At 47.5% G+C, this 26,211-nt stretch overlaps 2 protein-coding genes across 3 annotated transcripts; one reads left to right on the forward strand and one right to left on the reverse strand.

Annotated features, from left to right (window-relative positions):
• Window positions 1–887: 887 nt before the first annotated feature.
• ND-B8 (NADH dehydrogenase (ubiquinone) B8 subunit) lies at window positions 888–2,191 on the reverse strand. Of its 2 annotated transcripts, none has more exons than XM_077659773.1 (3): window positions 2,037–2,191; window positions 1,506–1,612; window positions 888–1,106 (listed from the first exon to the last, which is right to left on the reverse strand). In XM_077659773.1, exons 1-3 carry the CDS (start codon window positions 2,129–2,131, stop codon window positions 1,015–1,017), a joined length of 294 nt encoding a protein of 97 aa, XP_077515899.1. In that variant the 5' UTR covers window positions 2,132–2,191; the 3' UTR covers window positions 888–1,014. The 2 variants fall into 2 exon arrangements, with proteins under 2 accessions (XP_077515899.1, XP_077515900.1); XM_077659774.1 differs by having other exon boundaries at window positions 1,960–2,085.
• A 5,999-nt stretch (window positions 2,192–8,190) lies between these two features.
• LOC144124356 (uncharacterized) lies at window positions 8,191–25,467 on the forward strand. The gene is made up of 5 exons (XM_077656986.1): window positions 8,191–8,666; window positions 13,055–13,254; window positions 18,076–18,352; window positions 23,120–23,380; window positions 25,254–25,467. Exons 1-5 carry the CDS (start codon window positions 8,191–8,193, stop codon window positions 25,465–25,467), a joined length of 1,428 nt encoding a protein of 475 aa, XP_077513112.1.
• Window positions 25,468–26,211: the final 744 nt, after the last annotated feature.

Here is a 26,211-nt window from a genome sequence, read left to right on the forward strand (position 1 = left end):
CCAAAATGCCAAAAATTTTAAGAGTTATGATTATGATTAAGGTTATGATTGGAATTTATTACAAAATTACTAAAAGAATAAGCATATGCTGACTACACACAAGTGAGGTGGGTACACTCGAAGCATGATTAATTCAGATTAGCATTCTCAAAAAGAATCACGTGCTTCTGTGAACAAAATAGAGCAAACAGTAATAATGAAGTGTCTGGTGCTATGGTCTTAAGATCATCAACACTGCAGTTCTAATTCACTGGCACAGTGCTTTGTATTTATTTTGATCTCCTTTGACACTTTTTGGTATGTGCCAAGATCTTGGTGTGTTTTCCTATTTTGCCCATTCCCAAGTCTCTCAAACCCCATGCAGACCCTACTATCCCATGCTTAGGTAGCAGAGACCCTCACATGCCAAGTCGTCTGCTTTCAGTGTTGTGCTACAAAAGTGCAGAAACTACAGCTTGTTATGAGTGGCTGCTTGTATTATGAGTGCTGTGATCTACGTATATACACTGGAGAAAATTTAGCTTTCAGGGCAGAAGTGTGATAAAAATTGTTTTAAGGGCTGTTTCTCTCAAACTTTAAAAGAATGCTGAATCTTGCAACGCTCAAGTACACACTATCAGTTGTACCCATTATGCATGATATATGTTTTTAGTATCAATGCCACTATCAGTTGCACCCATTATGCATGGTATATGTTTGTAGTATCAATGCTTATCACCTTAAATCAATCTCTACATGATGGTGGTGTTTGTTTGCTTGCAACAAGAAGTTTTAAAAACTGTTGTATCAACACAAATATTCTTCAGTGGTGTGCATTTTGCATTGCAACCATACCTTCAAGCAATGTACTAATTGTGATCATTGTGAGGACTTCAAAGTGCTCACCCTGGCATTCCATATACTTTTATTTTCAGTGAATAAAGCAGTTCTCTCAGGCAGTGTTCCTGAAGCTAACGTTCATGGCATGACAACAAACAAATAATAGCCTACAAACTTCTATGACTGATGAGCTGTTCACATGGCCTTCTGTGCCATTTGTTCTATCGTAGTCATGACTTGTTCAGCAGATAGCCCAGAGAGTGAAGCATGACTTTCTTTCCCAAACGCTGGAAGGCAAACAAGCACAAGTTAAAATCGCATGCAAATAATGCTGCAGCCTGTTTCAGTAACGCTAAATGCAACACTGCATAGACTGTGCACAGTTAACTTGCTTTTGATGTTGGTCCAATCAGTGTTCATACTAAGCAGTTGAGAATGACTATCGTAGTCACAACGGCTAAGGTATATGATGCATGAAAGAATAAGCAATGAAGCAGTAAAATCCACACGTAAACGAGACAAACCTACTACAATAAACTTCCGCTAATATATACGATGCATAAAAGCAAATCCCCGTAAACAAGAAAAACCTAAACGATTTCAAGTGGTGAAGGTCGCTGAAGGTCTGAAGCCGAGAAAACGAAGTACATCTATTGATTTATCCGTCTTTTTTTTCTTCAGCTTACCATATCGGGCGTAAACTCTGGGTTGTACTCCGCTGCATTCTCGTATCAGGATAGGCAGTGTTGGGTTGCTGTTTTTTACGCTGCGGTAGTGCTTCATTACAAATTCCCTGCACGCAAAGCAACAGTTGGAACTGAATTGAATGCACACAAACATTGTTAAAGATGTGCGGAGTGCACAATCTTCAAAATGATTGGAGATGCCCTGTAATTATTGGAAAGGTACCCTGTTCTGACTGCTACCAGCGGGCACTTCAACTAAAAATCGGTTGGTTTACTAGACGTCTCTCTCTCAGCTAGCTGTCCTCGTGTCCGTCCTTGCACCATGGTATGCCAAGCCATGTGTAAACTGCTGCTGAATATATAAGCCTTAAATTAATGCTACTAATGAGCATTTCATTATAAAAGGACAACTGATAAAGCAAAGAGCGTGAAGATCACTGAAACGTGAGCTCACAGCGTTCGCTGTTGGTTGGTCAGGCTACACGAAGCAGTCATCGCTGCACAAAAGGACACACAAAGAGTAAGGATTACCTAACGCCAGCACTTTCAGGTGACTTCTGGCAGAGGTGCAAACGCAATTCTTTCAAGTGGCTACCAAATTTCGCAGCTGCTCGAGCGCCTGCCATTTCTGCACGACGGTTTGGATTGGATTGGATGTGAAAAGCTAGCTGTCCGATTTTGTCAAGCCAGTTTTTCACGGAAGGAGTCGTAAAGTTCCTTATTAGAAACTCTATGGAAGCAGTAGTCACTGGTAGACAATACCTTATTTAAAATAAGTCAGGCTGGATGTCCCGGGCGTGCGAAGGATGTAAAAAAGCATAACTGCTCATTCCACGGTGTGCCAGGGAGCACCATGCCCCGGTGCACTGCACTACATTCCGTAACTGTGACCCAGGGGGCGCACAAACGTGGCGCGATATTTATACCAATTTAATGTTGCATCGCGCTGAGAAAATCGAAAAAAAGAAAAATAACGGGCCTAACAGTTCGCTTGTCCGGGTTCAAATTTTGCACAAAGGTGGCATTCGGAGGTAAGTTTTGTTTTATATTAAGTTAGACTCGGGTACTTGCCTGATTCGGTCAGAATCCGCCTTTTCCACAAGATGTGGTGCCCTAAATTCGTCTGCTACTGATTGAAAACAAACGCACGTGGAAGGCGCAGGCGCGATCTGCTCTTGCCGTCCCTGTTAGCTCAATTGGTAGAGCGACTGCTCCGCTAAAGCGGTGGCCCCGGTTCGTACCCCGGACCAGGACGAATTTTTCTTTAACTGTGCAGTTTCTGAGGAAGCTGTATCGCTTTCATTTGTGGCCGTATGGCTTCGCTCGGGTGGATGTCAATGAGTAATTAATCCCTAATTACAAATCTACTACACTTTAGGGGTTTCCCCTAAAGGCACGTACGTGTGGGCACGTATGCTCTGAGCGGCTTTGTGAAAAGGCGGATTCGTGCTGGTCAGGCGGTCTCAGGAAGACGGGCTCCAAGTCCATGGCCCCGTTGGCCACCGTTGTCCTCTCAGCCCGCTCGATCAGCCGGTCGGTCAGCTCCGTGCTAGACAGGGCATCTTCCCAAGAGAGTTGGGAGGTTTATGGGTGAGACGCCGCCGGGTGGTGTTGTGTAGACCCAAACGGAGCGGCAGAGTATAAGTTGGTGTTGTTGGCAGCTCGGACATTTGTATTGGTAGAGGGTGGGGAAGAACAAGCGTTTGTGACAGATGTTAGGACACCCGGGAGTCTGAAATTGTCGACACGCCACAGCTTCGGCCTTGGTCATTGTTGAGTGCTGTGGTGGCATTGCTCTTCTTTGTGTACGGTAATATTCAGTGATGTGGGTGCAAGTGTGTAGAGCCGCGCAGACGCCCTCTGTGTCTGCTTCCTCCTCCGCTTCCATCGACAGCGCCCGGAAGGTTGTTGCTCGGGCGAGCACAGTGTTCCTTACTGTCAACTAGAGGGAAAGCTGGCGGCCCTGCACTTCCTCCACAAAGGACACCCGAGGTATGCCGGGCAGATATAAGCTTCGGTTTGACATTGGTGGCTTGCTGAAAGTGCTATGGATTTGAATTCTTGAGTGTTCAGTTTCATTTTCATTGATGTTTTGTGCGCTTTGTGGTGGTGTAGTTATCCATGCAGCTACGCACGCAGTTCATTTGAGATCCGAAGGCGCTCGAAGTGAGCTGAGCACAGTGTCTGGTGCCTGCTCATTTAAAGAGACTTTCTCATTCCAGGATCTCACTGGCTTTTGCGGCTGCTCTTGCTTGGTTCACCAGCGAAAGCTGGGCGTACGAATATGAGGTGGACGGGTTCTCGTTCATGATTAAACTGCGCAAAAGAATAGGAACAGAGACAAGAAACACGTACACACACAGAGCGCACAGAGCTGGACAGCGCCGCCTCCCAGTCCTCAGTTGCTGGGTTATTGGTTCTTGGTATAGCTGGGTTTTTGCCGTACCATATCGTATAAGTTAGCCACTTCACCGCAGAGGGCGCATGCAGTGCGGATTGTACGAATTTGGAAACATATAGGTTAATTTAACAGGATTTATATAAGTATTCGATTGCAATTTTCTTAAAATGACCTCTTGCTCTCTTTGGAGTAAATTCCTGTAGCTTAATAGTGGTTCAGAATAATTATGTTCCTGTGAATGCTGGGGAACCCGGGGTAATAGCGGGTGGGCCGCGGTGTGAGCGCCTTCGTTTCCAACATCCCCAGAGTGTCCTGGAGTCCGTATGATTGTGGATTTAATGTCTGTATCCTCTTAATTAGTTCTGAGTATTCTGTTTGCGTGTTTACGAATCCTTCCTATTGTATAGTTATGACATGCAGTCTTGGAGTCAGTAATTACACGCGGTACCTTCCTGGATACCATCGCCAAAGCTATCGCCGCTTCCTCAGCCTGGGCGATTCTCTGGTATCGAATTGACGCCCCATTAACTAATTTCTCTTGCGCATCCGTGCATGCTATCGCTGATATTCCGTTGACCGGTCCTGCCGCGTCCACGTAAATTGCCTGTTCCATCGCGCCCCATGTTCTCCTGATGGCGTTCGCCCTAGCCTTCCTTCTTTTCTTATGATATTCTGGGTGAATGTTTCTCGGAATAGACTACACCTCGATCTTGCTTCTAAGCTGATCTTGCAGGTTCTCTCTGTCCTCCGTAGACCAAATGCATGGGATCTTTAGTCTATCCTATAGGGGTCCTTAGGTACGTTCTTTCCTGTCTTGCTTCCTGACAGCCGTATCCTCTGCGATATCGAATGGCCTTCAGTAATTTAATCTACAGTATTGTGAATGCCCATGTGTAGTAATCTTTCTGTTACTGCGTTCGTCGCGATACCAAGTGCTCATTTATATATGCTTTGCGTATTATGACGTCCAGCTTGGTCTTCTCACTCTTCTTCCATTCCAGATAAGGTGCCGTGTAAGCTATCCTACTCACAATAAAAGCATGTCTTAACTTTATGGTTTCTTTTTATTTAAGTCCATGCTTGCAGTTTGATACCCTACTAATAATTCTCTCCACTTGCTTAGTTGTTGCTGCAATCGCCTAATCACTTCAGCATTATTGTATTTGGCGCCTATTAACAGAAGTATAAGATTTTCGCAAGTGGCACCTCTTTAATTTGCGTTCCCCCCAAAAATATTTTAACAGGGTCAGAGTCTCTTTTCTTCCTAAATATTAGTAACTCCGATTTGTTGGGTGCGCACTGGAGTCCACAGCTATTGGCGTTTTCTTGCACGGTATCGGCCGCACGTAGTCTTTCCTGCATGCTCCCAACTGACCCTCCGGAGGTCCAAATCGTAATGTTGTCAGCATAAAGCGCATGCTTGACACCCTGTATGCCGTCCAACCTACTCGGCAGTCCTAAGAGGGCAATGTTGAAGAGCAAAGGGGACAGCACTCCCCTCTGCGGTGCGCCCCTGCTTCCCAGCCTTCCGACTTTACTTCCCTGACATTGAGCTTAAAACTCTTTGGTTCGAGAGAAATTCTTTGATTCTTTGTATACGTCCTTACTGTACAGTTTCAGTCCTGTAATTTAAGTCTTTGAGTATGATATCATATTTCACATTGTCAAATGCACCTTTGTGGTCTAATGCTAGAATTGCCCTGGTCGGATAGCTTCTAGGTTCGTCAATGATTTCTTCTGTTAGCTGTAAAATTTCATCTTGAGTCGGAAGGTTTGGTCTGAACCCGAATATCGTGTTTGAGAAGAGGCCACTTTTATCTAAATATTTGCAAATTCTTTAAATATAACTTTTTCCATCAACTTGTCGGCGCACGACGTTAGCGATATTGGCCTCATATTATCGATACCGATCTCTTTACGGGGTTTCGGAATAAGCAAAGCTTCTTCCGTCTTCCATTCCTCAGGAATTTTTCCTTTTTACCAGCATTTGTTCAAGAATTCCGTGATAGCCTCCAATTACTTGTCGTCCAAGTTAGCTAGTATTTTGGTGGCAACCCGATCTCCGCCATGGCAGATATCCCTCCTCATGTCCACGATTGCAGCACGCACCTCCCAGGTTGAGATCTCCTTGTCCATTTCCTCAATCTGTGTGCCCGTGTATTCTTCCATGTCCAGACCGACACCCTCTGATTTTATGTATCTCCTTTTATCTCCTTTTATGTAGCTCCCTTTCGCTCCCTTTGAAGTTGTGTATGGCCTACAACAGATTTGCTGAGTGCTCTATTTTGCTCTTTCCTGGGTCCACCAGACATATAAATATGGACCAGGCTATATTGAAGTTAAACGTGCCATTGAAAGAGTCGCAGAGGTTGTGCCAGTTAGCCTTGGGCAAATTCGAGGCATAATGCTCCGCGTGCTCTGTAACCTCTGCTAGTCTTTTCTTTAGTTTCCTGTTTAGCTTCTGCCTCCTCATTTTCTTTGTGAGACCTCTCCTCGCTTCCCATAGATGCAATAAATGTCGGTCAATAGCCGGAGGCAGAACGCTAAGGCGCCCGTGTGCTGTGCGATGTCAGTGCACGTTAAAGATCCCCAGGTGGTCGAAATTATTCCGGAGCCCTCCACTACGGCACCTCTTTCTTCCTTTCTTCTTTCACTTCCTCCTTTATCCCTTCCCTTAAGGCGCGGTACAGGTGTCCAACGATGTACGAGACAGATACTGCGCCATTTCCTTTCCCCAAAAACCAATTATTATTATTATTATGGCCGGAAAGTCCTCCGATGTCTTAATCTTTTTGGTGCGAGCTTCCACTTCCTCCAAAAGCGTTTTCGCCCATGCCTCATAATCTTCAATGCTGTGCTCCTCCTTTTAACTCTTGCACTCCCTGACTTTATCCCATTTTTTTAGTCAATAAGTTTGTGTTCCAGGTTCAACTGGAGAGTTTCCTGGCTAAAAGCTGTCTGGGCAGCTTGACTGGGTCCAGACAACCCTTACAAGCAGTACGAGCGGTACAAGAAATTTTCAAAACGAGTCACACATACAGTAGTAGATTAAATAAAGAAAACACTCCACACATATATACACTGACTCGAATAATGTTAAAAAAATGAGAACACTGAAATGGTCACACATATGTTCCAGGAAAAATACATTAACACTCAAGCAAACGTTCAACAATCAACAAGTGGAGACATAGAATGACATTTGAGCAAAATATTTCCGCAGCTCAGCTTTTGTATATCCCGTTGCATGTTGATATGTGTTTAAAACATGGGGCAGATTTTAAGAAATTTGCAATTTATAATCGCTGCAGAAACGTGGTATGCTCCATGAGTTAGTACTTGTTGTATGTACGTTGGCACGGCACGTGTCCAAAGACGCTAGGGTAGAGTAAAAATTGACAATTGGTGCCATGGAAAAATACATTTTTTGTTGCAATAACTTAAAATTATATAAAAGATCAACACGGACAATGTTATGTGCTTTGAAGGCGTATTTGGTGGTAGTCGTGTTATCAATATTGGCGATTATTCGAACAACTTTCTTTTGCAATACTAGAAGCTTATTTATGTTATCTTTAGTCATTGTGGCCCATACTAAGCTACAGTAGTTAAGGTGAAAAAATTAATGCATAATAAATTTGTAATTTACATTTCAAAGGTAAAGTTTCACGGCATCGCGAAAGGGCCCCGCAGACAGAAGAGAGTTTTTTGCAGAGGAGTTCGACATGGGCATCCCAGTTTAAATGACATGAAAAATATACTCCAAGGATCTTGTGCTCTTCAACAATTTCTATATGTTGGTTTTCAAAGTTGAGCATGCACTTGGGTGTTGTCGATTTGTTTCTTGCGCGACATATTGTAGCCTTGGACTTTGTAGGATTTATCTTTAATTTAATGGAAGGATCTATACTAACAATATCATTTATGTATGCATTAAACAAAAGGGGTCCCAGTACGCTCCCTTGTGGGACACCACAACTGACAGGCGAAAGGGAAGAAAGTTCATTATCTACCGACACCGACTGACTTCTGTTTTGGAGGTAGCTTTCAAGCAAACTGAGTGGTTTACTACGGATACCGTACATTTGGAGTTTGTTAGCAATTTGTAATTCTCGCTGATCCCCTCTTCCTGCTGCTCTTGCTGCGTTCAACTGTACTCTGCAGGATAAAGTGATCGCTTCCCAGGATCTCCTTTAAATTCTCCCAGGCTGCATGTCTTATATTTTTACCTATAGAGTTCAGGCTGTTCAGGCTGTTTCAGCAGTCACGCGCCACGAAATCACGATGAAGAAGAAGCTGAAGTGCACGAGCGAGCTCGAGCAGTGGCCGGTAGGCTATGCGCCACAGCCACAGCGACCAGCAGAGACATCCCGAGGTTGTCCCATGGAGAGCGAGTTCACGTCCGGCGACTGTGAGGCGACCGGCGGGGGCAGCAGCTTCGTGCGCTGCGCTGCCTCGACGTCGTGCGGCGGGGAGCCGACCGCGGCGTCTCCCTGCGCCAGTGGTGTCTCGCTGTCCCAGCTACTGCGGTCGCCTCGCTTCGCGCTCGCCTGCAACTTCCTGGCGGTGGGCACCTTCTGCGTGCTCGCCGTGGCGCTGCTCATCGCCGTGGCCGACAGACACCACGCCGCGGCACTGGCGGCGGCAGCGGCCCAGAACAACACGGAGGCGCCCAACGCCGTGGGGAAGGTACAGCGCAGGCGGGCCACCGAACGGGACAGGGAATCCTCAGACGCACCCACCGTACCGGCCAGTGCAAGGTATAGGAACACTGAGAGGCACTGCCTTTGAATATGCTTTCTTCAGGTTTTCTAAGCCTTTTTAGCCTTTTCCCGATGGGAACCCTGCGTTATGCTCTTTCCTCAGAAGTGGCTCCGCCAACCCAGTTGGAATGGGAAGAGGGCCGGGCTTGAAGCTGTTGGAGCATAGGTAAACTGCGCCGATCCGTAAGCCATACAATGGTTTATGGTTTACGGGTGTTTAACGTCCCAAAGCGACTCAGGCTATGAGGGACGCCGTAGTGGAGGGCTCCGGAAATTTCGACCTCCTGGGATTCTTTAACGTGCACCGACATCGCACAGTACACGGGCCTCTGGGATTTCGCCTCCATCGAAATTCAACCGCCGCGGCCGGGATCGAACCCGCGTCTTTCGGGCCAGCAGCCGAGCGCCATAACCACTCAGCCACCACGGCGGCTCCATACAATGGGGATAGAAAGAGAACAGCAGCGGTGGGAAAAAGCAGACCCAGAAAGTTGGCAGGATGCCTACCAACGACACGCACTGGCTCCAGATGCTGGGAAAAGTTCTGCTCCAACTGGATAAACAAAGCTCCACAGTCGATGCCAATAGTCGTGCCTCTGCGGAGCAGAGGGCAACTGTCCGTGCTGATGGCAGTACGAGAATGGGAATAATAATAATAATAATAATAATAATAATAATAATAATAATAATAATAATAATAATAATAATAATAATAATAATAATAATAATAATAATAATAATTGCTTTTGGGGGAAAGGAAATGGCGCAGTATCTGTCTCATATATCGTTGGACACCTGAACCACGCCGTAAGGGAAGGGATAAAGGAGGGAGTGAAAGAAGGAAGGAACAAAGAGGTGCAGTAGTGGAGGGCTCCGGAATAATTTCGACCACCTGGGGATCTTTAACGTGCACTGACATCGTACAGCACACGGGCGCCTTAGCGTTTTGCCTTCATAAAAACGCAGCCGCCGCGGTCGGGTTCGAACCCGGGAACTCCTGTTTGAAAATTTAAGGGGCAGTGGTTCTCTTGGAGAGGCGAGGTGTTGCGTTCTGTGCACGCGAACGTGGAGAGCACGCCTCAGTGATGGTTCTCAAGGACCTGTGCGCTCTGTGACTCTGCAGACGAGACGGTGTAACATGTAGTTGTGGCATATCCGGGCATTGTTCCTGCGGCCCCTATTTCGCCGCTGCCGGTGCCACTACGAAACGGCGGCTGGAGTTTTAGTGGCAACACCGTGCAATGCAGCGATGTGGTCGGGTGTTGTTTTGTGAAGTACGACTCTGTACTGGGTTATTTTTCTTTTTTTATCACTTTTATTTTTTGGCTACGCCGCGCCGTGAGGCGGTGTCGATCCATTGCAATGGGAACAGCCACCATCAGCATAACGATCACCAAATGTGCGCCGTCAATATCCAGCGCGTCAGTGGTTGCATGTTAGAGGCAGGGGCAACGAGTAGTAAATTAGAAAGAGAGAAACCCACGTGAAGAAAGGAGCTTCGAATGTTTTGGTGATTTCTTTTTTTTTTAGCAAAACACTGGGTTCGAGGTTGTGCCTGACCTTCAGTGGCCGTATAAAAATTTCATTGCTTTATTGAAACCTGGGACGGGTCTCCGGGAATGACCGCCGCAACTTCTTTGTAAACGGAACCTTTAAAAAAATGATGCAGACGCATCAAACAGCAGTCTAGGTAGAGGCTCCGTGCTAAGCACGTAATTATACAGCGCCTAGGCTTACTAAAACAGTTATTCGAAAAGTAAGGTCCTGTAGCGTTGTTTCTCTGTGTGAGAAGATTTCGCGAAGTTACAGCTTGTGTAATTGTCTTTGAGACTTTGCTTCTGGAACTTCCTGTTTGAGCTTTTGTAGAATTTGCAAATATATTTCTTCACCTTCCGCATCATCGCCCCCCGCTTCATCAGCGACGAATCACTGCGATTGGAGAGGTCTGAGCCCCCCTGAAGAAAAGAAAATAACTGCAGAAGTACTTGCTGTTGGGCTAGTTGGTTCATCATAAAGTTGAATGGCGCAAAGGAACAAACACAGGAAGACACACAGACAGAAAGAGCGCCTCTTTCTGTCTGTGTCTTCCCGCGTTTGTTCCTTTGCGTCATTCAATTTTACTTTAAGAAAATAACCGTCGTTAACTTCACTGGAAGTACAAAGGGGAGTGATAACGATAAAGTAGAGGGGAGAACTTTATACACTATTTATAAAAATACTGCACGAGAGGGCGGCGTGGGCTGTCCGAAGCAGCACAGACGAAGCGTTCACGTCACGCGCGCACTACCTGGAGAAGAGCAAAGCTTTCCTGCTCGATGTATGCACAGATGCTCACCATTATTCTGTCGCGGGTGTGTGCACTGCCTCGCGGTCACAGGAGCTCCTTGAAATTTTCTGGGATGATTCCCAACGCCCTGCAGTGCAAAAGCATGTGCTTCAATGTCTCAATTACACCGCAACCACTGCACGCGTCGCTTAGTGAAAGTCTGTGGCGTGCCCGTCTTTCCCCGGCCACACGCTGCCGACGCGCACTCGTAGAATCATCGCGTGCTGGAGGCGCGACATGGGACGCGCACCGACGACGGACATTTGTTCTCTTTGTAGGTGTGCAGGTCCGAATGTTGTTGATGAAGGTAGTCGTAGATCGCAGCAAGAACGTCCTCCAGGGCGAGCGGAACGTCGCCAGAGGAAGCTGATGTAAGCCGGTGGCGAGGTCGTCGGCATACTCGTTGCTGGCGATGCCGCAGTGGCTGGCCACACTGCGCACGAATACTGCACCCGTGCTCTTCGAGGCGCGCGATGAGCTCACGTATCGTGCAGCAGCGGGGTGCCGGACACGTCCAGAGTGTTGTTTAACATCACCCTGCTGAGGTGTTTTTCTCAAGTGTGGGTGCTTTGGCGTTATATTGAATATGACCGTTAGCGCGAAGACGACGAGGGCAGAAAGAAGACACACACTAACACAGCGCTAACTTCCAACAGGGTTATCTTACATGCATGTTCCGGTTCTGATACCACATTCCTACCATCACACGCAACGCCAAAGACCGCTGGCAAGCAATGTCCCTCAGATACGTCAGTTCCTTCGAGAGGAGGGACACAGAGGGGTTGCTGTCACACTCCCCCCGAGCCGCAACCCTTTCTGTAGGGCTTCCTTTGTCTTTTTCCTCGTTTTCGAGCTGTTACAGTTCTAAAATTATTCTGTCTTAATGATCTTAGATGGCATCCGATCCTTTTCCCACGCCTTTTAAAAACAGCTCGATCACTAAACAACGGTAATCACACTTGCGGCAACGGGTGGACCGACACCTATCTGTCATCTTATTCGCACCACGATTCGATAAATGACACAGTGCACACATGTCACCAAATTTGTAGACTATGTCGAAAATGAGTTTATCAGACACCCATTTCATGTGGAAAGCAATATGTGCAAACAACAGGCCGCAGTTTAGGCTTCGCGAGAACATGATCGTGGTACGAGAAAGACGAGTGATAAGTGCTTGTCCGCCCATTGCCGCAAGTATGACTGTGTGCCACTGTTCAGTGATTCTGTTGTTTCGAAAAAGGCACGGAACTGGATGACACGTGAAATAAATTGTTGAGATGCCAACAGGACAGGTTTATTCCCCAGGCGAATACCGGCACGAGCACGAGACACGTGCCAGCCGCAGCGAGCCTCACGCGAGCGCGCAGCAGCGCAGCCGCGGTGGCTCAGTGGTTAGGGCGCTCGACTACTGATCAAGAGTTCCCGGGTTCGAACCCGATCGCGGCGGCTGCGTTTTTATGGAGGAAAAATGCTAAGGCGCCCGTGTGCTGTGCGATGTCAGTGCACGTTAAAGATCCCCAGGTGGTCGAAATTATTCCGGACCCCTCCACTACGGCACCTATTCTTCCTTTCTTCTTTCACTCCCTCCTTTATCCCTTCCCTTACGGCGCGGTTCAGGTGTCCAACGATATATGAGACAGATACTGCGCCATTTCCTTTCCCTAAAAACCAATTATATTATATAAGCTAAACGACCTAGCCACTGCATATAGCTACTGCCTACAACATAAATGAAGAATGGATTGCGGTTTTGGGGATGACTGTGACAGCAACCCCTCTGTGACCCTGCTGTCACCCAGAATGTCACTGACCTATCGGGGTGACATTCGGAAGGTGATTTCATGCAGGTTAGCGTTCGGTGTTCTTGAACCCACTTTCTGTCTTCGTCGTCTTCGCGCTGCAACTCTTACATTTCATCTCTTTCTCGTAAACGGCTTCCGTGGAGAAAAAGCGCCTGAGGTTCTCGTTTACTGATGTCAGCATGGCCTGCTGCAGTCGTGTGGGGACCACGAGTGATGCCAGAGTGTACAAGAATCGCATGCTTCACTGTGCGCAGGTTCGTGTGCGTGTACCGTGAGGGCGCCTGGCGTCCCGGTCTGGGCGTGCGCATCTTCCCACACGCTTACTGCCACCACGTTATTTACTGCTGTCTGAGCGTGCAGCCCTCTAGCGCGGACAGCGCCGCCCTTCGGTCGGTGGCGCAGCTCGGCATCGCCAAGGCGGGCTCACCATACGCCGTCTCCGTCATCGTAGGCGGTAAGCGTCGCCTTCGTCGACAGTGTACAGTACGGTGATTTACCTACACCGAATACACGTACAGGATGTAGGAGTGCAGCAGAAAAGGCTGCCGTAAAGATATCTTCGCAAGAGCGCAGGCCCCGTAAACAAAAATGCTAGCTTCAAAGTCGTAGTAAAAAATAACGAACGAAATACGTTCTCATACATACACTATAAAAACTAACATGAATATTTAGCAAATAACATAGCGCAATAACGGCAAGGCGTGTTTCTTGACAGCAGAAACAAATCAGCGAAAAAGAGGCATTAGAAGATTAGTCCCGACATATATTCCTGGGGAAAGCAAGTACCAATGATGCACATTGTCATAATATGGTAATGGCAGTCCAGCGAGAGGTAGAAAGGCGAAAGGTTCTCTAACTACTTTAATGGGCTGACTCGCGCCCGCAAAAAAAAAAAAACAGACTTTACGGCGGTGTAGCAACAAGCGTACTCGGCGGTCGTCGAACAGAATGTCTGCCGCTCTCGGTCGCGCTCGGTTTAAAGCAGACAACAAACTTCTAGAGAAGGCGTGCATTGTAGCCACAACATTCGCGAACAACGTAGAATCGGTTCCGCATGGCTGCGATCATTCGAGATAAAAACCAGGTCACATCTTACGTCACAAACCAAGTGATAAAGCCATGTGCCGGCGGCATTGAGCATGAACAAATAAGCATTACAAAACTTTGCGGCAATATGCTTAGGTCAGCATAAAATCCTTTATAAGCTGTTCATAACTGAGTTTCCAATTGTACTTCTTTTTTATTTAAATAATTTATCCTTCGCGGTAATAATAATAATAATAATTGGTTTTTGGGGAAAGGAAATGGCGCAGTCTCTGTCTCATATATCTTTGGACACCTGAACCACGCCGTAAGGGAAGGGATAAAGGAAGGAGTGAAAGAAAGGAAGAGGGAGGTGCCGTAGTGGAGGGCTCCGGAATAATTTCGACCACCTGGGGATCTTTAACGTGCACTGACATCGCACAGCACACGGGCGCCTTAGCGTTCTTCCTCCATAAAAACGCAGCCGCCGCGGTCGGGTTCGAACCCGGGAGCTCTGGATCAGTAGTCGAGCGCCCTAACCACTGAGCCAGCGCGGCGGGGCTCCTTCGCGGTAGTGAATTCGCGGTAGTGAATTCTGTAATGCCTGCAGTTGGTAATTATTTTCTCTGTACTACCTATAGACGTGAGCATGCAGGCTTGCCTAGAGCGCCAACGGTGTGCAACGGAACAATTAAAGCTAAATCATAACGCAGTCCCCTGATTTAATCTCAATACTCGCGTCGTTGTCTTTTAAATGTGTATGTGATTTTTCTTGAGCGCAAGCACTATTTGGAAAACGCAATACAAGCTTTAAAAATCTTGCTTCATTTGCTTTGCAAAGCAGTACTCAATCTCTCCAGACAAGCCTGCTCTGATCTGTAAGCACCATCCACGCAACTTCTTCTCGTTGCCGCTGCGCGAGTGTGGTCGTGCATAACGACAAAAACAAAAAAACAAAAACAAAACAACTTCAGACGTTATAAAAAAGCGCGAGGTAATCCCGAGGGCATTTGCAAAGTATTTGTTAAATGTAGCGAATTGATCAATCCACTATGCGTAGACGCGAGAGGGTAACGACCTGGAATGAGCTTTAAGTCAACAGGGATGTGCGGAAGGCTACAGTTTTAGTCTTGGAATAAGAATCTCCCACGCCTTCTGGGAGTTTCCACAAGACGTTCCCGCAAGGCGTTTCCACAACTCCCACGCCCTTCTGGTTTTTGCGAGAGGTTCGTCTCTGGTTTCATACGATGGACTCATGCATGAGGACACTTAAAGCGTAGCGCTGGTTTAAATTCAGCGTGTTTCTACTTCGAGAAGCGGCTCGACAGAAAGCTTGCGCTCGACCAAGCTCGACTGCTTCCACCTTTTCCCCGCTAACTTCCTAATCTCAGCCACATGCCTGACTCTTTGCCACCCCCATGCATTTTTACCCTCTCTTGGATCCAGTCCGTAACCCTAAGGTACCATCGGCTGTATTGCCGTCGCATTACATGCATGCCCTGCACCTGCCCATTTCTTTTTCTTGATTTTAACTATGAAATCAGTCATTTCCAACGTTCTCAGAAACGTTTGTCCTTACCCTATAATAAATTCTAGCTATAGTCATAATCGAATAAAGGGGTAAGAGATCGGACAGTCTGGCGTTACTAATGGCGACTAGCCTTTTCTCAATGGCCCCGAGACTGACTGATTTGTTTGGTTACGCACGAAGTCTGTCTCAACTGCATCATCTGGCTGGTCACCTGAAATTTCTTATGAAAAAGCCGCATTGCCCCCTCCCCTTCCTCCTTATTTTAACAAGGAAAGGTAAAGAAAGTCACGGTGCTAATGCAGATAAGATCACACCTTCCAAATGCCCCATCCCCTCCCGCCCTTAGGGTTTCCCATAAATCCGCCCCTGGATTCGCGACACTTGATGGCATTACTAAGTGTAGAATGCGGTAGAGCGTGTCATTCCTTAGTAACATTGTCGCGAATTGGTAACGCGTCCCCCACCTTCCGAAGGGGAACGCTATCGCGTGCAGGTTCGAACGAAACAACAAAGAGAACAGAGAAAACAAAACGAAGCCGTATTTATAATTTAAAGGAAAAGAGCCGATACGAAGCGAAAGCAAGAAAAAAACACACCCAACACGCGTACAACACTACAGAATACCCGCCGCGGTGGCTCAGTGGTTAGGGCGCTCGACTACTGATCCGGAGTTCCCGGGTTCGATCCCGACCGCGGCGGCTGCGTTTTTATGGAGGAAAAACGCTAAGGCGCCCGTGTGCTGTGCGATGTCAGTGCACGTTAAAGATCCCCAGGTGGTCGAAATTATTCCGGAGCCCTCCACTACGGCACCTATTTCTCTCTTTCTTCTTTCACTCCCTCCTTTATCCCTTCCCTTACGGCGCGGTTCAGGTGTCCAACGATATATGAGACAGATACTGCGCCATTTCCTTTCCACCAAAAACCAATTATATACACTACAGAATAAAGGAAAAAGGAAAAGGAACAGAATAAAGCGTCCAAGGTGAGGCGGGATGCCCTGAAGACAGGGCGGATGCAGGTGGTGTAGTGCGACGCGTCGCTGGTGCTGCGTCGAAGGAAGCGGCGGAAGGGAGCCAGGTGGTAGTAGGAGCGGAGAGGACTGCTGGAAGATGCCGGTGGTCTTCCGTCAACAGCCCGAAGAACTTGGTAGCAGCAGAAAGAAAACGCGTAGCCGAGACCCGTCGACGGCGTCACGAAACGCCGGAGGCTTAAAGAAGGCTATCCAAGAATGCCTTTCGGCAGCACGGACCCTCGGTCCATCGGCTGCCACCTCCACGCTGGAAAGGAACGCAGGAGGCTTGCGTCGGTGATCCTAGGGAGGTCCACGGCAGCACGGACTCAACCTCCGACGACTGCCACCTCCACGCTTGAAAGGAACGCAGGAGGCTTGCGTCGGCGATCCAAGGAAGGTCCACGGCAGCACGGACCCAACGTCTGACGGCTGCCACCTCCACGCTTGAAAGGAACGCAGGAGGCTTGCGTCGGCGATCCAAGGAAGGTCCACGGCAGCGCGGACCCTACGTCTGACGGCTGCCACCTCCACGCTTGAAAGGAACGCAGGAGGCTTGCATCGGTGATCCAAGGGACGTCTACGACAGCACGGACCCAACGTCTGACGGCTGCCACCTCCACGCTTGAAAGGAACGCAGGAGGCTTGCGTCCGTAATACAAGGAAGGTACTCGGCAGCACGGACCCAACGTCCGACGGCTGCCACCTGCCACCTCCACGCTTGAAAGGAACGCAGGAGGCTTGCGTCGGTGATTCAAGGAAGGTCCACGGCAGCACGGACCCAACGTCCGACGGCTGCCACCTCCACGCTTGAATGACCCGATTTCTGCTGCGCTGTCTTCCTTCACACCTCGGTTTTCTGACACGTCAGCTCTCCGCTCCTCGTGTTCGCCACGCTCTTCGCCGCCGTCGCCTCGCACACACCATTCGCACGCGCACACGCGCAGCGCTCCGCTGTCCGACGCACCACTGCCGACGCACCGCGTTCACAAATCCCCCGAAGATTTGTTGTGCACCTCACAAACATGAAGTAGTCACAAGCAGTATTTATTTTTGTTTGTTTTTTATCTTTCTTAGTGTTATCACCGGCATGCATTTGCACCGTTTGGATTTCTAGCCTATTACTGTGCTGCCAAGCTTGCGTGACTATGAGTCCAAACTATACCTTTGGCTATGGGCCCATCCAATTTTGATGGATAATTCATGTGTTAAATAGTGCCGCCGTGGTGGCTCAGCAGCCGACCAGGAAGACGCGGGTTTGATCACGGCCGCGGCAGTCGACTTTAGATGGAGGTGAAATGATAGAGGCCCGTGTACTGTTCGATGTCAGTGCATGTTAACGAACGCCAGGTGGTCGAAACTTCCGGAGTCCTTCACTATGGCGTCCCTTATAACCTGCGTCGTTTTGGGACGTTAAACCCTCATAAACCATAAACATGTGGGTTAAATAAATCAGAATAATCTTTCTCTCATCGGGACCGACATCCACAAAACCTCTTTTGCGTAAGTGCAGCTCTTCATCGACCCTTCTCGTGGAATATCGCGTATACCTGTCTCCTCACTGTCTATTACTGTAGTAGACAGTGCTGATAAAAGGCTAGCCAATCGTTCGGCTCCCTTGGGTAAGAGGAGTTTCGCGAATGGTGCTCTCGGTTCTATTTCTGGACAAAGCATGCACGGAATTGATCGGGCGTCGGCTCTCCCGTCCGCAGGTTCCTCGGCGGAGGATGCGCGCCTGACAGCGCTTCTGCGCGACCCAGACAGCGTGCGTCAGCTGGTGTCCCGATTGGCACTCGCCAATCGTAACGAAGGCGCTCGGGCACTCTTCTCGCGTGCCTACCTGTACTGGAGGCGGCCACTCGAGCGCCATCGTAACGCCCTCACGAACCTCGCGACGGCCCTCAAGGAGCTCCTCAAGCCGCTCTCACTGCGCCTTGGCCTGGTCGTCGACGGTACCGGAGACGTTGCGGCCGCGTTCGACCTGCCCAGGTCGCTCACATCACACTCCACCCTTTATCTCTAATAACTTGGGTTGCGACAACAGCATTTCTTACTCTTCGCGTACGACCTCTGCCGGGACTGCACCGAGAAAGCGGTTTAGAATTTTCAAATTCAGGTTTCTTCGTGATGCGCATCAATAACTGTGCATGCAATGGGCAGTTCTCAGTGTGCTGTTCGAAAACCCAGGAACATAAAAGAAAAGAAAAAGGGGAGAGGGGATTGCACGCTTTTAAACAGAAAAAAGCACATAGTTGCCTGCTGTAAAATATTCTGAATGCAATATCGACCCTACTGCATAGACTGCACTCGCCCGTCTCGGTTTTCTTCTGGCTTTTCAAGAAAGAAAATAATGAAATTCTGAAACTTTCGCTGCAATGCGACCACAACGTGCTCTAAGCGGAGCATTTTTTTTCCTGCTCGCCAAAAAAACAAAACAACATAAAACTGACGAAGCCGTCGTTGATATATGTCTAGGAGAAGTCGATCAATGCTGCAATCATACTGCGGTAGAGCAGCCGTCAAGTTTCCTCTTTCCTCTATTTTTATTCTGGCTCAATACCTGTAATGTACTGCACTGCACTCTACGTTCTGCTTCACAGGTTAGCGTTAGTTATCAGTGCTATTAAATACTTATGGGCGCCGCCCAAGTAAGGGCACTGCATTCAAAGGCTATTTCAGCTTATAGGGTGAACCTAAGCGGTGCGGTAGATTTGCGAGCTACGAGATCTCAGAAAAAGAAAAAGAAACCTCTGGAAAGTGAAGCTGCACGACAGCATGAAGCTAGCTCCCACTGGTGAAGTAACTATGAAGCTTTTGGACGGAGAACACAGCGGTCAAAATGGCAGCGTTCGATGTTAAAACTTGCTCGCAAGATAACTTGCGACCTCAAATTCAATGTCACTTTTAAACGCGTTCTCCCACTTATGAATCTCAGTAGCTCCACCGCAATACTAGTAAGCTTGAAAAGGTGCACGCTTTACAGGTAAAAAGCACAACTTTTTTTTTTAATCGTTGATTTTTGGCGCTTTTGTATACTTATCAATGCTTTATTCATGGGGATTACATATCTAACAAGAACGTATGCGACCATCTGTAGCCAAGATCTGTAAAAGTTCGGCTTCCACTAAAACAAAACATAAATAACGGCAAACTTTCGCTTCCTGTGCTCTACTTGATGTAGTGGGGTCATGGAAGTACATGTTTCTGGTGACGCGGTGCATTGCAAACACATGGAGAGAAGAGCGCCATCGATTCTGAGAGTGAAACCTCAAATCCAACAAAACGGGAGGATAAAAACGTCCCTCTAGCCGCCCTTCAATTCGCGTAGTCGTTCTGCGTAATGCAGAAACCAAGCTGAGAAACCAAAGCAAGCTCTGTTCGCCACTCCGCGTTGCACGAAGCAAACCTTGACGTCACGCCAGAAACCGATCTCACTTGATAACATCGCGGATCACGTGATAACCCATTGTTGCAGGGACATCTTTGATCGCGGCACTAGTGACTGCACGTGTGCGTTGCGCTGCACTGGCTATAGTTGTTGTGCATTCCACGCACCTCCGAATAAGTGGCTATCTTTTTCACAGCAGTGGCTTCATACAGGTAGATGGCGTCACACTGGAGAAAGTCCGGCGTGGCGCCTAGGCGGCACTGCTTAATAACATTGGTTGAAGCGTGCAGTCGGCACAGTATGTTGCAACGCAAGGTTGCCGCATTCGCCGCCCGCAGGCGGAGTTTATCAGCTAGCTGGCAGCTTTCATCTTCGACCGCGCTCCGCGTCACTCTTGCGGTCTCAAAGGGCGTCCCACGTGCATGCCACCACGATCAATAATGGCACCATCAAGACTAGCTTGCAGGCAGACTCGCAAATGCATGAAAAAATAGGAGGAGCTGGACAGGGAGGAGACAGTCTGCACACTACTAGATTAATAATAGCATCCCACGCGACTTGAAGAAATCATGGCCTCGGTTTTTGCCTCTGGCGTATCTTTTATGCTCCACGCTTCTTGACCTGTAATAAAAAGCAACGAAATTATGGACTCGCTGCAACCAAGTATCTACAACAGATTTGTGTTGGACTCGCATTCAGTGACATTTCGCTTCTTCGGATAAACGCCTGACTGGATCATCACGTCTTCGGTTTCTTAAAATTTCCCACTTTTTGTCATTTTCAGGCGCACGCACGAGGTATACCTGGACGGGGATGCTAACGAGTAGTTACTCCCATATAAGAAACCTACTGCACTTTTGGGAATTCCTCTAAAAACATTGAACTAACATAGTTCCCACTTCGAGTTGATCAATTCACTTTCTCCCTACCACATGCCAACCGCCCTGGTTAGCTCATATGGTGGAGCGGCTGCCCCGGTGAGGCGGTGGTCCCGGGTTCGAACCCCGGACTAGAGAGAATTATTCTTAAATTACGAAGTTCGGATTCATCTGTATATCTTTGCTTTGTAGCCGTATGCTAATGTAGCTGGATGCTAATGAGTAATCACCCCCTTCCAGCCATTGGCGTCGGCCGATTATCATCAGTGTTGTCGGTAACGCGTTACAAGTAACTGCGTTACCGGTAACGCGTTACTTTTTTCGGCAACATAGTAACGTACTCGTTACGAATTCGGAACTGTAACGGGTAACGTACTTACGTTAACGTTTCTCGGTTACGTGAGGTGTCACGTTACTAGTTACTTTTTGTTCCAGTTGTGACCCACTCCGCCCCCTTTTTGAAAAAAAAAAAGCGCAGAGCACTTAAAGTGATGTAAATAAACGAAATGTTAAGGTGCTCCCCACAAACCTTCTTGGGGCTTGCATGCACGCCAGAAAACAGCTGCCCTGGACAATGCACCCAACTAAAAAAAAAGACGGAATAACCATAAAGCACGAAACACCTGCACGAGCACGCATTCACACACTTGCCTTCACCTACCTCCCCTTCCCAAACCACTCACACACACAACTCTCTACAGAGCGGAAGTATGCCGAGCATTTTGGAACATCACATTTTTCATAAATACTCTAAATTTGTTGAGAGTTAAGCGATGTTTTCTTTGTGAAGTTAGAATTGATGATGGAGTGTCATTTGGTGTTTAATGCCTCATTCAGAAGATGGCTTCATCATGTGCAACACAGTTAGAATCCAACACATGTAACTCTACAGGCAACTTTAGGCCACTATAACATTGCTAAGCTCCTGCACATTTGTGCAAAGTATTCTCCTTAAATCAGGATACCGCGTAAAATTGTAGTTTGGACTAGATGTTATATGTGAAATGTGAGCTTTATAAAATTGTTATCGTAAGTTCTTAAGGTGCCGAAAACTTATGGCCATGAAGTAACGGCAAAGTAACGTGCGGTACTTTTTTTCGGTAACGGTGACTATAACGCGTTACCTTTTTTTTTGTAGGTAACGTAGGGCGGTAGCGCGTTCTTTTTTTTTAACGTAACGAGTAACGTATCTAGTTACTTTTTTTTCGGTAACGCCTACAACACTGATTATCATGAACCTGCTAGGATGAAAATGCAGGAAATGGCAGTTGAAACGACGCGCAGTTCCTTCCCTGCATTGCCGGGGATAGTCCCCTCTGCACTTTTACGCCACTCGCTGCATGTCGTGCTACTCCCTCTAGCAGATTAATTAGAATCGACCGACGCTATTGGCTGCGGGGGTGTCTTTTGACGGGGAAAAGCCGATTTTTTCTTGACTTCTATTCGACTACAGTCTCCTCCCTCGTATCTCACGCCTTTTTGTGTGTGTATGTGGGTGGAGGGGGGGGGAGGATAAAGAGGAAAGCCGGCTTAATATAATAAGTGCCAGTTGTCAACGCACCCCCAAATAAAGCGATTGCAAGCCTAATAGGATAGTAGAAAAGCCTGCTTTGCGTCCTTTGTGGTCTATATACACCCCCGACATCCCTTCTTGGCTTTGGGGGGCGTGGGGGGGTGGGGGGGGGGGGGGGGCTTCCTGTCCTACCTACACTAGTTCCCGAGAAGTGCAGTTATCCAGCGTACTGAAGCCAGTAGGCAGAGGTACGTTGAAAGTAGGGATTACGAAAGTGTTCCTTTACCTATTTTGTGATGCCGATAATAGAACTTCGCGTTGGTGTTGGCTCCGAGATAAGAGCCATCGGCTGCCTGCTGGCTGCACGCGCTGTGAGAGTGCAGTCGATGGCGCTTATCTCGGGAAAAACACCACGTCAAAGCCCTGTCGTGGTCATCAATGGCTGACATAAACCAAGTCCCTTTTCATCAATTCTTGATCCAGAGCGCTGTAAACACGTGGCTTTGTACCGTTATCTCCTTTTTATTTATTTCGCGAACTTTCTCATCTCTTTCCTAAAAAAAAACTGAAAAATAATTTTACAGTGAGGAAGGAGCGGGGCAACACAACTGTAAACAACTTCAACAGGATATATCTGACCAAAATAAAAGTGCAAGTCTACCGAACATAATTTTAAAGAAATAACTTTCCCCTTTGTTATGGTTTTCAGCGTTGATTCGTTCCTTATTCTTTTGAACCTGGTGCATGCTAGCTGGTGCTTCTTGTAGACCCATTCGTACCATCGGCTGCAACGCAGTACCTTAACTTGTAGGCTAGATGAGCAGCTAAAGAAGCTAGTTGCTTGTTCATGACTTCAAAATGTGAAGACATAAATATTACCCGAAGAACTACAAACCGTAGGCTGCGTATGAACACTCGCATCCTGGAGTGCTGAAACTGTACTGCAACTGATGTTAATGTAACTGCTATGCGCGCAGGCTGCTGCGCTTGCTGGGAGACCGCGGCCTGCTGGTTGCGCCGCAGTCGTTCGCTGCTGTGCCCGATCCGCACCGCGTCTACCACGGCCCCGAGACGCTGGCTGAGCACGCGAGTGTTGGCTTCCTTAGCGAGGAGCTCAGCGACCGCGTCTGCCACGCCTTCAGCCTGGCCGCCGTGGACGCCGACGGGTCCGGTGGCGAAGGCCTCTCCCGACTGCCGTACGGCAGCGTGTGCCGCATGGACTTCACCAGCAGGAGCCTGTAAGCGGACCCCGGTGCTTAAACGCCTGCTGTTGTCTGAAGCTGAAAGCTCACACGAGCCGCCAGCACGGCTTCCTGACTTACAGACGCGCACTTTTATTTATTTATTTATTCATTTATTTATTTATTTATTTATTTATTTATTTATTTATTTATTTATTTATTTATTTATTGTACCCTCAGGGCCAAAGGCATTACAGAGGGGAGTGGGTTAATTATGATAAAGAACAATGAAATAGAATACAGTGAAAATAGGTATTACAAAATAAACTTCCTCCAGAATAAAACAAATAACAACATCCAGAAAACGTAAATACTATAAAAACATTGTATACAATACAGTGAAACCAGATAAAACACACAATCAACTTTCTTCAGAATAAACAATATTAGCTACAGCGTCATGAAAGATTTTATTATCAGGAATGGCTGCAATATCGCTTTGAAGCTTTAAATGTATGGGGGGTGAGCATGAACCATTATACTAATCTTTCAAGACATTTTGGTCATTAGGGGGCGCCAAAAGTATCCCCAGGTGGTCTGAAAACCTTTGATCAAATCTGCATATCAGACAACGGCGCAGGCTAAAGGCTAAAAAAAAAGCTTGAAAGTATGTTAAGGGTAGCTGTTTGGGCGAGTTAGTGTATCATGGCGACAAGTAGCTGTCGACCAGACAGGGAAACACGAAGAGAATCAGACAGGACGTTTTGTCTTGTCCACTTTTCGCCATGAAAGTATGCGCCCGCCTCATCACGAGAGAGAAAAGGAAATTGTCCCGAAGGCAGCGCGCACGCAAGCACAGAATTTAGGCAAGAAAAAAATCAGTATCATATGCTGCTTTCACCCGCACTGTTTAACACATGCTGTGTATATCCATGTTTTCCTGTCTCCCGCGGCGACATGTCAACCTGCAATGTAGACAACAAAAAGCGCGCTAGGTCGTTACAAACGCTAGTTAGGTGCTCGTGTACTGCCGTTTAATTTCAAGGATTACCAGTGTCAGATTACATACAACAGGTCTGAGTTTTTAGTCCCGACAACCACTTGCCAAACAGTTTTTTTTTTGCCATTTCATCATTTCCAATATTTGTTTGCTATTCTTAGTTATCAATTAAATAAATCATTAATTTATTAATCATTTATTAAATTATTTTTATTACTCGTTGAATTATTAAATTATTTTATTCAGTAATTCGGTCATTTAAACTTTTGATTCGATCATTATTAACCATTACAAATATTAATTACACTCTTAGTGGAGGATCGACAGTTCATGAGGGAACGCTCTGTTCACACTTCCTTTCCACAGCCCGTGATGACTCATCCTGTCCACGCCACTCATGAGGCAAGAAATGCTTTCGCATTAAAATTTTAAACTGGCGGACTTTTTCGTTCTCCGGAGCACACAGTGATAACCACAGCTGTCACTTCTTCATTGTCTGCCGGCGGTCAGCTGCACTATGCATAAAACTGTTTTGTGGAAAGCATGCTGCTGACGATTTAACTGCGAACACACGTTTGAAGCTTTGATTGCAATGACAGGAGGAACCCTGGCCTTTAAGTCGGTTTGCAGTGTGTAATGAAAAGGGTCGATAATAAAACGAGTGGGTAGGGGCCTCTGACCCCTGAACCGGTGCTGAATTAGCTCTCCTCAATACTGAAAACACGAACGACTTACTGAGAACCGCCTCTAAGTTTGTCGAGCTTTGACACCATAGTTGTCAGTCGGCTCAATGGACGCGCCGCACCACAAACTTCCCCAAATCCGTGACATTATCTGAGCGCATTTTGAAACATGGTATCAGTGGAAGATAATCTCCTTCCGGTTTCTTCCCGTTCCCTAACCGTTTTCCGCGGCTCGCTTCTGGCGCAGTCACGGGCTGGCGACCGTCGGAGTGACCGCTTCCGGCAACTCCGTGTCCTTCCTGGAGCCGTCGCGGGCGCGCGCGTTCGTGGCGCTGCTGTGCAAGCGGGCGCGCGCCGACTGCGTCGTCTTCTGGGACCCAGAGAACGACGACCACGCTGGAAAGTGCGGAGCACCGCCTTTCCCGCTCATCAGGGCCGTCGTCGGAGCGCCCGTCGCCTAACGCGCGCGGAGCAGCAGATGCAGCACAAGGCTGGACTAGAGGAAGTGGATGGACGGGCACACGACCAGAGATCGATTGTTTATGCTATTTTAAAATAACCTGCGCTCTCTACTCTCAGCGACCGACAATAGAAACACCGTGTTATATTCTTCCTCGCTTGCAGTGCTTGTAGGACACACGCCTAGGGTCTGGGCGGCCCATGTGGCGCCCTCTGTAATCAGGTTCGCCAGTTAAAAAAACAAACGAGCGCCAACCGGATTGGACGCTCATACTTCTGACTCCTCACGACCGTGTACTATCAGCAAGAAATGAACCTCGAACAAGGAAATCAAACCACGGACTGCAAAATACTCCCCCAATACTAGCTCCTAATATTTTAATTTCGAAACCACGAAGACTCTTCTTCAGAAGTGTTTATCAACCTCGCTTGTATTTCCAATCCAGGAGTTAATGTCATGGTATTTTTGTGTTGCCACCTGATTTTTACTGTTCGCGTTTTATTCGTTGCTGATAGTACATGCCGGCGAAAGGTGTTTTTAGAGCCTAACACGCTTTTTTGACGTTTCTCTTTCTTTGCTTCGCGAGTGTTACACTTTTCCCAGTAACAACTCGTATATTTTCCAGAAGAAACAAAACAACCTTGGCTCTCTGACGTCTTTGAGAGTGAAAGCGAGAGGTTGGATGAGCGAAAAAGCATTTCCTTGTTTCATACCCTTGTGCGTATCCACGTCGAGCTCCCTTTGA

Source organism: Amblyomma americanum, chromosome 3 (genome assembly GCF_052857255.1).
Source record: "Amblyomma americanum isolate KBUSLIRL-KWMA chromosome 3, ASM5285725v1, whole genome shotgun sequence".
NCBI classification, from domain to species: domain Eukaryota; kingdom Metazoa; phylum Arthropoda; class Arachnida; order Ixodida; family Ixodidae; genus Amblyomma; species Amblyomma americanum.

Excerpts from the sequence above, each read along its gene's own strand:
- ND-B8 (XM_077659773.1), bottom strand. The coding sequence starts at position 2,131 with ATGGCAGGCGCTCGAGCAGCTGCGAAATTTGGTAGCCACTTGAAAGAA. Across the intron at positions 1,613-2,036 it reads CCTGAAAGTGCTGGCGTTAG|GGAATTTGTAATGAAGCACT; the intron begins GTAATCCTTACT and ends CTTTGCGTGCAG. Across the intron at positions 1,107-1,505 it reads CAGAGTTTACGCCCGATATG|CGTTTGGGAAAGAAAGTCAT; the intron begins GTAAGCTGAAGA and ends TTTGCCTTCCAG.
- LOC144124356 (XM_077656986.1), top strand. The coding sequence starts at position 8,191 with ATGAAGAAGAAGCTGAAGTGCACGAGCGAGCTCGAGCAGTGGCCGGTA. Across the intron at positions 8,667-13,054 it reads ACCGTACCGGCCAGTGCAAG|GTTCGTGTGCGTGTACCGTG; the intron begins GTATAGGAACAC and ends CACTGTGCGCAG. Across the intron at positions 13,255-18,075 it reads CGTCTCCGTCATCGTAGGCG|GTTCCTCGGCGGAGGATGCG; the intron begins GTAAGCGTCGCC and ends TCCCGTCCGCAG.